Raw genomic sequence first — 13,245 nt, 5'->3', positions numbered from 1 at the left:
TCCCCCATTGCGTATGTGAGAAAGCTGCAAGTGAGACTCCTTACTTCTCTCCCACTCTCTTCACAGCTTCTTCGTGCAAACACATGAATAACTGAAAAACCATCTCCTAGGTGTTTGAAAAATCAAAGTTGTGTAAGCACCAAAGTTTGTGCAGGTGAGACTAACATACCTCTACAGAATCCACTGCAACCTGAACATTGCCAGAGCTATCAACCTCCATGTAGGCAAGCATGGATTTTAGAGTTTCTATTCTGACATGCAGAAAATGTTTTTCTGTTTCTGCTGCAATCTCATATGCCTCCATGGCATTGGCCGTATCATTCTTCACCTTCTGGCATTTTGCCTTCTCAAGAGACTCCATTGCCTTTTTGTATTCCTCCCTCGCCGCAACTAGCATCTTTTCTCTGTCTTGCAATAGTATCACTGCAGATTTGAAATTCTCTGACCTGGCATCTTCTGCGCCTGGGGTTGGCCACCCTTAGCTACTCGCATCAAAACAAACGATTCCACCAACAAAAGCTTGGGAAGCCAAAGGAGTTCCAGATTTCCTCTTAATGTCGTCCTTCTTACCACTTGTCGAACTTTTGCTGGAGCTTGTCTTGATGTTGGACCAGCAGGGAGATTATGCTCTCAGCAAAATGTGCCCAAACAATCAACCCTGTGTTTGTCTTGTCCATACTCATAAGCAAATCCTCTCGCAAATGAGAGGGACGAATGGAGATTCTTAATAGACATTTAGATGAAATTCTAGAAGTCAGGAGTATACCTCGGGCTTGACTAGCCGGCACTTTATTTGTTCTTTTTTTTTCTTTCCCCTGCCGAAGGTGGGAAAAAACAGTCAACCAGAACCTATCCAGAACATCAAGTTCTATGAGTTGGCGAGGGTTCAGGCCCACCAAGCTCAGGCCATACTCTGCGTGGAATTCCTCCTTGGTCTTGCAAAACACCTTCTGGCATGGAGTGTCAATGTGGGGTGCTTTAAACCTTGACATTGCCCCAAAAAGTGAACTGAAAACTGATACTGCAAATTTAAAATATAGACATGTACACAGACAAACATCTGATATGGACTCTAAAAAAGGAAAGAGATATACTCTTAAAGACACAGTTAAAATAGATATAGATTGTGTTAAAACAGTTAAAACAGTAAAGCTAATTTGTGGCTACATGACATTCGACAAGCCAACATTGTATGCTAAAGAGGATTTGAAAAGGCAAGATGTAGAAGCTTTGTCACCAGCCAAACTCTTCTATGAAGTCTTTATCTAATAGCGTCATGTCTTTGCACCTCATTTTCATGCATGCGCAAGATGAACATGAATTTGTATTGAAGGGTTCTCTTCCTCTCATCGTTATAGAGGCCCTCTCCATTAGTTTCATAGTGGAGGGCTCCGAACTCGCCAACAGTCCTACATTTCGAAGCTGGATGCTACAAACAAGTAAGGAGCTCATTTTTACAGAAAGAATAGTCCTACGTTTGGAGGAGCTCATTTTTATAGAAAGAGCAGTCCTACGTTTAGAAGCTTCAGAATTGATGGCTACTTTTGGACAAGCAAGGAGCTTGTTTCAAAAAAAGAACAATCCTGGAGCTATGTCATCTCACCTGGTCCACCTGCTCGTGCAAGAAGGATGTCGCTAGGCTTCGCTTGCAACTCGCTCCAGCTCATGATTAGCAATAGAAAGAAGCAGACTTTAGCAGAAGGAAGAGGAAGACCAGGAAGGAAGCTTTGCATGTGCTGCATAGGGCTTGGTTTAGCATTAAAGCATCATTGGGTTTGGTCAGATGGTGCAGCTTCCTAGTTTAAAGCGAGATGGCCTGCTTTCTTTGTTGCAAGGTATCCTTCCTTAACTAACCTAAAGATGACATGGAATTTCTTTGGCTCTGGACATGGAAAGGTGAGCATGATGGATCACGAGCTATTGTGAAAAGAGCCTTGACACACGAATATCAACTTACTATCCCTGGAGAGGACATGGAAGCTGAAGAAAACCTTGTGATGATCCTGCATATGAAGGACATCTTGATACACTGCTCTCTATGTTGGAGATAATTTTTCAGTCAATGCAGAGGCAGAAAATGATGAGCATGCACATTTCTATGTCCTATGGTGCACTGCCAAGAAGGAACTTGTGAATCAAAATTTGAAGGATGGATGGGGAAACATCATTTCATCTAGTGGTTTTGTAGTAAAGGGGTTGTACTATGGAAAGAAGGCATATAACTTTTCATACCTTCTTGATAATGAACCCGAGGTTTTTTTGTATTCTCACCTTGTCAGAGCTATAAAGTTTCCCATGGTGGAACTTATGGATGGTGACACACTGTTCTTCATGTCGAATGAGGTGCATGAATCCATATACAACAGCATGCCATTTGAGATGTAAACATCATAGTTCTAATGTCTTCTCATACTTTCATGAATGATTGGAAACATCACTTTATTGTCCCTGCAAAAATGTGCATTGCTATCAGAACAACACAAAGCAACTATAGATGCGCTTGGTAGACGTGCAAAATAGCGGGCGTGTCTATAGGCGTTGCTTGAGTAGAGGAATTACAGGCACATCTAATAGCTCATCTAACAGCTCGTCTATTTGTGCGTGTATGAGCACGTCTATTTGCATGTTTAAACTGAGAAAATACGGGCCCGTCTAACATTGTGTTTATCAGCGCGTCTATTTGCGCATGTATTAATACGTCTATTTGCACATCTAAACTGAGAAAATACGGGCCGGGTCTAACATTGTGTTTATCAGCACGTCTATTCGCACGTGTATTAGGGCATTTATTTGCATGTTTACACTAGGAATTAGACGTGTATTTAGACGCAAACTAGAGAATACATAAAGTGAGATTTTGGTGTACATCATTGCTTTCCAAACATTGCCTATGATTACCAAAGCACATAATTTTAACAAAAGCATCAATGCTTTTTTGCAAGCCCACATATACAAAAATTAAGTGAGGTGAGGAGAATGAGACAATATGTAAAATAGTTTTGCCAATATCAATGATGGGCTACGGTTCAATCTCATCCTCAATGAGATCAACCCTTGCCAAACTATCTACTTCAAAATCCAAACAAGTGTTTAGATCTACAAATACATTCAACCCACTACTACTTGTGCTACTCATAAGCTCATTGAAATCAGCATCACCAATGGTAGGCTCGTCCTCACAGGTAATGGCCTCAATATCTGTATCTCCTATCTCATGATCATCCTCCCCTCTCGTATCACGGTCATCATCACATCCATGGCCATGATCATCCTCCATACACTCCATATTAGTAAATGTACTATACATCACTTTGGAACGTGGCATAATAGGTATGACATGCCACCATCTATTATTATCCACCATTGGTTGACAGACAACCTAATTCAAACACAAGTACAATCATGTTATTTTTCTTGCATCAAATATTTAAAAGCGAGTATTTTTATATGTGTGCATAGTACCTGTTCACATTGTTGCGATAGTACTAGTGTGTCCTTCCTACTCTGCCAAAACTTTGTGGAGTTAATAGTTACAAAGCCACTTGCATGGCATTTGATTGTTGCATTAGGGCCTCTTTCCACCACGTCCTTAAACCACTTTACATCCAAAACATACACAAAGAAGCGTCGAAAGTCAAGCTTAATAATATCTTGGATTATGCCACAATAATCATCCATGGCTCCATTGGCTCCCTCAAAGCTAGCAATGACGCCGCAATCTTGTGTGTTTCTCTTATCATCAATCCGTTGTGTTCGAAAATGCTTGCCCTCACACCATATAGCATTGAACATAGTGCACTACACCAAGAAAAAATCAATTAAATAAGCAATCTAAATTATTGAAAGCTCCTAACTTATGCATAACATTCTATATACCGACCTTGCTCATGCATCCCCTAGCATACTCCCATTCTTTCATTCTGATACGCATCCCCTCGTCTTTCTCTGCTTTCTCCATTTCATCAAGTAGCCAATCCACATGAATATCCTTTGGAAGTGCTCTTAGATACTAAGGGTATGGCACACGAGATCCGTGGTGTGTACGAAAGAGGGCCCTTTCTTCTTGTCTTCTTGCCTTTGCATCCTCATATCTTGTCACCCATCTTTTCATCACATCACTATTAAGCATGCAATAGAGGTTGATACTATTATGCAACTCCCTATCTATAACTTTGTTGCGTCCTTTCCCTTGAGGCACAATAGAGGTCATCCTTATGTCTTCATCATCTCTCCATAGTCGTGGGAGAGAGCTATCCACATCAACAAGAAACTGAGAAATATATACAAGTGACTCTTGTACCAACCAACCCTCGGCCATGCTACCTTCGGGTCTTGCATTTTGTCTCACGAAGCCCTTCAAGGTCTTCATGAAGCACTCGAGGAAGAACAACCATCGTGCATGTATAGTACCACATATAGCAATCTCATCCACCAAATGCACTATAAGATGTAGTTGGCTTGTGAGAATAGAACATGGAAATGTCTCCTCCACTAAACAAACCATAGATGGTTTGCAAGTTTAGTAACTCAAGGGAGGCACGTAGAACAGAGAATGTGCACCCCTCAAACAGTGGAGTCGATGCTCCAGTAAAAAGATCATCTTGCTCCATGCTATCATCCCTCCCTTGATGGACATATAAATCCCTGACCATATCATCAAACACCTCCTCCTCCACGGCTTCATGAGGTAATGGCAGAGGGCTACTATCACCATCACTCCATGCATCCGTAATGGTCCCTCCTGAAGATCCCACCTCATATCGCCGACGCTTTGCCTCCTCACGGCGAGCATAGGGCAACATATGTGGGTGTGGCACTGCATCCTGTATCAAATTAAAACGGGATCATAACTCAAACATATGAACACCCATAGGTATCTTAATCAACCTTAACTTACAAACCCTTACCATGTTTACGGTCGCATCCCATTCTCCATAGTTTGAGATGTGATTGAGTGTAATCCTGCGTGCACGATACATGTTTCGTTGACATCGATCACACATACATTTGATTTTTTGCTCCAACCACATTTCGCAATGGTGGATACGGAGGGATTCATCCTCACTGGAGCTACTCGTGGAAGATGAAGACAACCTACAAACAAACAACCCAAAAAATTTTGCTTTTCTTCAAATATTTAATTTTAAAGTTTAAACTCTATGGTGCGTCTAAAACTAGGTCTGTCTGTTCTGTGGTGCACATCTACAAGCACGTCTAAAATCGCGTTTGTCTATTCTATGGTGCGCGTCTACAAGCGCGTCTAAAATCGCGTTTGATCTGTGTATTTAGATGCGTATATAGACGTGCTATTAGACGTGTCTATAGACGCGGCTTTTAAATCTACTTTTAGCGCGCTTGCTTTGCTTTTCTTCACATTACTTATACTTCGCGTGGCTTGCTCGCTTCACTATTAGCAGATCCACAGTTTTGATGCCTAAGAGAAAGGTACCCGCACTTACTTTCAAGCTTACACTTAAGAGGAAGGCACCCACACTTACTTCCAAGCTTAAAGAAGAAGAGGGCGAACAAGGAAGAGAAGCAACTTTGAAAAAGGAGAAGAACCATACCTCTATCCAAGGTAAGTCTTTTTGCAGTTGATCTTTTTTGGAAGTTTGCTCTCTTTGGATTTGTACTTTCTCGTATCCAAAAAACGCATGATTTGGGTATCAGTGTTATGTTTTTGCGTCGAGCGCATGTCCTTTCTACTTTTTAGAAAAGTTCGTCTGTCAGAGCATGTCTATAGGCGCGTCTCAGAGTGCATCTACAGGCGCGTTTAGACGCGCGTCTAGCCTGTTTGTAGACACAGACAGTTGCGTCTATAGACGCGCTGTTATACGCAAAAATAGACACGCTACTCAAACGCGTCTATAGACGCGCTCCGACAGTAATCCTCTCTTTCCTTCCCCTTTCTTCTCAACTCATCAGTAGTCATCTTTTTTTCTTTTTTCCAGTTCATCATGTGGCCAGGAAGCGCTTCGGGCTCACCTGATCTCCGGGAGTCTATTTTTAGGGACTTATATAACCTTTTAGGGCACCCTCCTAGACCTGCGGAGTTATACGAGTATATGACAAGTACTCTAAACACCCCCCAGGAGTCGGCACTCCTGACTCCAAACCACCCCACACCAGCTGAGATCACCCTAGTGAAGTCAGCACAGCCCAGCCGGGTACACAACACGGGCCCATCTCCCATGCCATCTTATGCCCCTTCCCCCATGCCGTCTTATGCCCCTTGCGCCATGCCGTCTTATGCCCCTTCCCCCATGCTGTTAGGAGGTCCTTCTGTCTCACAAAGCTGTCGGCGTACTCCTGTGCAGTCGAGACTCGGTTCTCCAACTATGAGTGGTCCACGTAGTCCCATGCAGTCTCCAGCTACGAGTGGCCAGCATACGACATGACACAGTAGCAGGCGTAGTAGCAGCGAGAGCAGTGGGGGATGCATGGCACAGTGCTTTGGGAGGGGTGGCAGTGGGGACAATGATGATTTAGACGTGCCTCTGGGTGATGGTACTATATTCTATGACATCACTCAGACAAGAGGCATCTTGATGGATGCACGGGGGAAGGATATCATGGCCTTCATGCACTCTGTAATTGCTAACAATTATAGAGATTGCTTTATCCACTACAAAGACCAGCCAAAGAGGTTGGCTAATGAGACCCTCGCTACTGTTCACTCTAGGTATCCTAACCCCCCCAATCGCTAGTTCACAGATAAATGGGCCAAGTCAAAGATTGTTACGATACTTGGCAATAAAAGATCTTCACTTAAGAGGAAAGCACTAGCGGAGCTTGCCAGGCTCGAGGGAGTCCAACCACCAAGGGGCCCACCCCACACCGCTCACAAGCGTGAGTGGAAGAAAGCAATGAAGTCAGCGAGGGAGGACCCCAGTCTGCAGCACGTGGAGGCACGAAGGATCCAGATGTTGTAATATGGAAGCATGCATTTTGGAGCAGGGGGTGTTGATTCATGGGAGGCCCACACTACTACACACGGATCCTATTGCAACGTTTACGTACCGATGTTTAGCGCCCGCTTAGCGTTAATCATCGATATGAAAAGCGGGTTTCCTAAATCGTCGCTATATAGCGACTGCTGCTAAAAGTTGCTATATAGTGACTTTTATAAAGGTCGCTATATAGCGACTTTTAAGTGTCGCTATATAGCGACATTGATATACAAATTTATAGCGACGTTTTTCCAGAGAGGTTTTTTTTTTATATAGGCCTTAAAAGTTAGTTTTTTCCAATGACAAATTTTTTTAAATTTTCATACATGTTTGAGCTCATAGAGAATAAAAAAATGAGAGCATGTACATCAAGCCTTTGAAGCTCATATATTCATGTCCAAGTTTGAGATGAGAAAAATCAAATAAGAGCATTTACATCAACTGTTTCATCTTGAGCCAAGTCTACGGCACCAAACAAGTCTATCTCCAACTCTATACCGAGTTGATCTCCTATATCATCATCGTACTCTAACATCGTACGTTCACCTAAAAGTATTTGATCATCTTCTTCAATAAAGCTTAAGTGTGGTGATTCTTGATGATTGTTGTCTTCTTCCTCAATATCGTGATCTCCATCCTCCTCCCGTGTGATGTCATTATGCGCATCTTCCTCTTGGCTCATATGGTGATCTACATCTTCTTCGCTAGATTCATCAATTGGATCTGGCATTGGTAGTGGCATCTCCATATCCACATCTCGATCTTCAAAAATTTGCTTACTTCGTGGTGCAACTTGGATCACGTACCACCATCTTGGATCAGAACGATCCAGATGAAAAACCACCTATATTGAAGATGGGTGCCAAATGTCGTCAATTATATATATGAAATTATGCTCAAGTACATGTATCAATGGACTTTAAAAATGAAAGCTTCGACTAATTAAATCATTAGTATGCACCTACTCACAGTGCTCGGGAAGAACAAAAGTATCACTTTCATCGGTCCAATGTTTGATGGAGTCTATTGCAAAGAGAGCGCTACTATCTTTTCTCACTGTCGCATGGGGACCGTTGTAAGTAGTTCTAAACCATTTTACATCAAGAATGAAAATAGTAAATCGTCTGAAATCAATTTCATAGATGTCGCGTATGGTTCCACAATAATCCAACTGTGAGGAGAGAAGATTGGTATCTGAAGCACTTGCTCGGCTATCTTGTGTGAAGTTAGCCATGACTCCACAATCATATGTGATTCTCTTTGAATCAATGCGTTCCATGTGAAAATGTCATCCATATGACCATAATGCACTATACTTTTTGTACTGTAAAAGAGCATCATTAAAACAATGAAGATGCATCTATTTTATAGCATATATTGCCACAAATAATTACTTAATTACGTCAAGAGGTAAGAAACTTACATGCACCATACATCCAGATGATAACTCTCGCTCGCGCTCGTTTATTGTCTCTCCATCATGTTCGACTTTACGTAGAGCTAGTTGTAGCCAATCAAGTGACATGTGAGTAGGGAGAAGAGCCAAATCCCGTGGATATGGTTGCGATCGCCTATACATTACTTTGAATCTCGTCCTTGCATTTATTCTTTCTGCTTTGGCCACTTCATATCTCTCAATCCACTTCTGCATCTCAGGGCTATTGAGGATACAAAACTTATTGAATTTCTCCATTTGCTCTTCGCTCATCTTTCTTTCAATCCCTTTTCCTTGGGAAACCTTGCCAACAATGCGATCATCATCCTTGTTGTGCCAAGCTTGCAACATATCAGGATCCGTGGATGCAAGAAACTCTGTGATATATACTAATGACTCTTGCACAAGCCATCCCTCTACCATGCTTGCTTCCGGTCTTGCTCTTTGTCTTACAAATCCCTTTAAAGTTTTCATAAACCACTTGAGAAAAAACATCGATCGACTATGAACGGTACCTGCTATAGCCACCTCATCAACTATGTGCACAAGCAAGTGGACTTGAGTTGTCATAATGCTTGAGGGAAAGTGCTTCTTAAGCAAGCATACGGCTTCGATGGATTCCACCCTAGCCTTCTCGATGCTCGATATAGAGATCTCTTTTTGAGATATCTACCTATTTCACATGTCCATGCATATGTAAGATATTTGAGATATCCACCTATTTCACATGTCCATGAAGAAAATACATAATGCGATTTGATAGTAAGCATACCTCACAATACCACAGATCTTGAATATAGCATTTCTAACATCTTCTTGTAAGCATGAGATGAACGAATAGAGATCAATCCATTACAATTCAAGATGAACATCTAATGGACACGTCTATCTAACTAATTTGCATGGAAACTTTCCTATGGAAACTACCAAGTGTGCAAGAATAGAATCCAATGGTCCATAATTTTTGAATCTAATCTAACGATCCAAAATTCTCCAATCATCCCCTAAACCTCTACGTAACAGAGAAAAGAGATGTGTTCAATATATCAACGTAACATTTCACCGAGCATATATATCATCTTTTGAAACGTAACATTTTGGGTAAAGCAAGAAGGAAGAAGGCTTCATACATGGCTATGGCGCAGCAGCAGCAGCAGAGCTTGCTTGCTCTCATCCACCTCTACAGCAGCGAACGCCTCGCTCACGGTTAGTTTCCTCCTCTCAATCTTCTTCCTTTCACGCTTCTCAATCTCCTTCCTTTCTTGATAGCTTTAACGATGCGTAAATCATTGTCCATATCGAAGAATTTCTATCGAATGACGGCTTTAACGGTGCATGGATGAATATCGAGTTGCCTTGGCCCTTAATCTATTCGAGTCACGCTGCATCAATCTTTCTGAAAGACACAAGAATTACTATCATGCTTCAGCGCAGCACTGCTCCATATAGTTTCTCCTTAGCCTTCTTGATGAAATCCTCCTTTCCGTAAGCGTTTTAGAGTTGTTGATGTGCTGTGTCAGCACATTTCACATCTTGTCTGCAGAACATCACGTACCTCTGGCGTTTGGTCTCTTATATGTAGATTTGTGACGGGATAAGTAGTTTATTAGCTGTAGCTTACCGAAAACTTTATTCCATGGGATACGTTGTGGAAGCTCGGGTGATGATGCTGGAAATATCTTGACCGACACGTACTACACAACCGTGCTGCGTCGCGATTCATGTACCTGAGAAATGTAAACGATTTGCTACTCCTTGAAGAAACACAAAACGTTCGGGCCGTTCAACAGCTGGGATCTGTTTGACGTTTTCTGAAATCCTTTCTTTATTTGCGTCAGCGGAAACCAGGAGAGCTTTAGTATTTCAGAGCTTGCAATTTCTATCTACAGAACGCAACGTGGGAGAATTGAAAAGTCGAAATTTGGCGCTGAGAGCCGAGTTGGAGAGCGCAGCATCAGCAGTGGAAGACGCTAAATCGCAGAAAAAATCAGTCGTGGAGCGTTTGAAAGGACTTCAAGCAGAGTTGACTGCTATCGAAATGGTGATACAAGCTAGGCAGGTATTTTCTTATGGGACACCCTGGAGCGTCTTTTGTCGTGCAAGGCTATTGATGTAATCGAAGCATGCGGCGAAGCAAGTGCCCGTACTTAAAATCTGCTTTTCCAGCATGTGACTCTTTGGTTCATGCGCACCGTGACGGATGAATGCAGTATGAAGAAATCTCACGAAAGAACATTCTTTTTTGCAAGCTTCAGGCAAGGATTCAATTTCAGCAAGATGAGATGGCCAAAACGAAAAATGAAACTGAAGCTCTGGAGGCAAGCGCTCTCTCTCTCTCTCTCACACACACACACACACACACACACACACACACACACACACACACAGAGGCAGGCAGGCTTTGTACAGTGCATCGGAGTCAAACTTGAAGTTTGTGTACGTAAAATGCACATGCATGGAGGATTACATGAACATTCAGTTACAGATGCGTCAAATTTGGGCCAGATTTTTAGAACGTGTACTGGAAATTGAGTCCATGAAATATATCAAAGGATTGATTCCAATTAGCAATGCAACAGATTCAATATTTCTTGAAATGCTACAATAAAAACAAGGAAACCATGGCCGGGTATATATCGAAACAATGTCAAAATCACTGTTCAGACAACTAGATTGAAATTTGAGATTTTAGCTTAAATCCAAAAAATTATGGGATTAATATAAGTCTTTTCTGCACTAACTTGTTTGTTGGTCATGACATGATGATGTAATGGTCAATATCCAGCAAGAACAGCGGCTCTTAAGGTATGCTGAAAACACATGATAAATCTTAAGGTTTGCTGAAAACACACCATAAAGTATCTTTATTGCATTTATTCACAAACGAAGTAGATCTAAAGCAATTGTTGCCCTTTGTTCATGCAGGGATAATTTTATGGCGGCAATGTTGCAAATGAATGAAAAATTACGGTTGGTTTTTCTTCTACCCATTCCTATTTTATACTACAAGGTCCTAATGTTTATGGGTGGATTAAAGAAAGACACGTCTTCTGGTTGAAAGATATCACGAAGATTGGGGGAATTTTTCTCCGATTGAGTGCATGCCCTTCCTAGTCGCTGTAAAAGATAGGCTGAGTTCATTGTTTTTGAGAAAAATCCATGGTAACTGAATGAAGTGTGTAGAAATTTAAAACCAATCGAGGTTCCTCCAAAATATCTCCACCATAGATGATGTCACACACAAATCAAATCAAATCCCCAAGGGCACTTGACCCTTCAAGCTCACACAAGACAAACTACAACCCTTTTCACACTAACACTAAAACAACCCTGTTCACACTGCACAATTTGAAATGCCCCAACAAGCACATGGACATGGTGCCATGTGGAATGGGGGACAAGAGAGTTTGTTTGTGGGTATGAGAAGAAGATGCTACATGGGCAGACCTCGGTGGATAAGAACATCCATATTGCAGCCATGTGGATAGCACTGGACACTGCCACCTGGGCTGCTGTACAGTCCACTTTCTAAGGTGGGCAGGAGCTCTGGATTAGGGCCTGCAGCAGGTGAAACAAGTACAGTGCTGATGATCAGACAGGAGCAACAACAGAGGAAACAGAGGTTCTGCAAGGCCTGAAGGTGACAAAGGTGCTTCGTAAGCAGGACTGTAAGGCTAGACTGTAGGATCAGGTTGGCAGGACAGAAGCATGACGGCAGGTACTGTGACTGGAACAATCTGGGATTGTACTGGTTGGCATTGCAGCAGAGTCAATGTCTGTTGCAGAGCCGCAAGGCTGCAGATGGGCTGGGGCAGATCCCAGCAAGAGGTGCTGTAGCAGGGCCTTAAACAGACCCAGGAACATGTCAGCAAGTCTGTGGTTGGCTGACAAATGGTCGGCCGGTCAGAGGCTATATGCCCTATAAACAGGCCCACTGTGGGGGCAGTCATTCATTCAGTGAGCCCCACAGTTGGCTGCATCGGGCTGCATCCAGAGCAGCAGGGAGATCAAGGAGAAGATGTGCAGTGCCTCACCATTGCCTGCTTTGCAGATCAGCAAGGAGGCCTGCTTCTGCGGCCTTTAGGCAGCCCACTGAAGCTCCATAGGCTGACAAACAATTGAAAGTGCCAGTAGGAAGTACCAGGCAATTCTGAAGGTATCAGGGGTCCACATCTAGGCAATACCTTGACTCCTGGATGGTGCCACACTGTTTTTGTCCATCATTGGAGCATTCTACAATACATGTTTGGCTGTTCTATTCTATTGTCCATTGTTCTAGATCTGTGCCTGTATCTATCTCTATCTACATTTGTGCACATTGTGTGTTTCCAAGGCTAAGTTTTTGCTCTGTGGGAGTGTTGGCTACAGCAAGCAACCTCTATCTCTGTTTTCTAATGTGGTATCAGAGCCCTGAGGAAGATTCACAAGTGCGACGAGATCTCATTACAGGCTCGTAAAAATCGAAGTCATTCCTACGTCTGAAGGACAGGTACCTTTGCGAGAAGGAAGGTGACCAAGATTTAGACATGTGTATTTAATCATTTGCATTTTGTGTTGAGCCTACTCCAAGAACTTCAATCCAATGGCAACACATGCACAATCACTATGGATGCCTCCGTGCAGCCCTGTCTCCCTCTCCCTCTCCCGCCTGCTCCTTCTCTCTCCTCCCTCTCAACTGTCTACCCCCTCTCTGGTCGTCCTCTCCTGAAGCCCGTTCACCCTCCTTTGTCTCCGTTTATCTCGTGTTTTGTTCCAGCTGAAGAGGATAGGTGAAGCACCTGTCTGTTCATCAGGTTTCCTGGCCTTCCACAAGTTAATTAGCGGCTGCTTCTCACCATCGAAGCTTCTTTCAGTCTGGTC

General features: G+C 42.7%; 1 protein-coding gene across 1 annotated transcript; it reads left to right on the top strand.

The window, feature by feature from the left end:
- Nucleotides 1-9,461: 9,461 nt before the first annotated feature.
- On the top strand, nucleotides 9,462-11,443 carry LOC147897641 (uncharacterized). The gene is made up of 5 exons (XM_087380079.1): nucleotides 9,462-9,591; nucleotides 10,275-10,444; nucleotides 10,641-10,703; nucleotides 11,171-11,190; nucleotides 11,311-11,443. The coding sequence occupies exons 1-5, from the start codon at nucleotides 9,516-9,518 to the stop codon at nucleotides 11,441-11,443; spliced, it is 462 nt and encodes a 153-aa protein (XP_087236205.1). The 5' UTR covers nucleotides 9,462-9,515.
- Nucleotides 11,444-13,245: the final 1,802 nt, after the last annotated feature.

The sequence above is a fragment of the Dipteris shenzhenensis genome, chromosome 10 (assembly GCF_047967505.1).
Source record: "Dipteris shenzhenensis isolate YYH24624 ecotype China chromosome 10, Dip_SZ_1.0, whole genome shotgun sequence".
Lineage (NCBI taxonomy): Eukaryota > Viridiplantae > Streptophyta > Polypodiopsida > Gleicheniales > Dipteridaceae > Dipteris > Dipteris shenzhenensis.
Note: the sequence above shows the minus strand (reverse complement) of the source record. Positions and strands in the feature narration are given on the sequence as shown.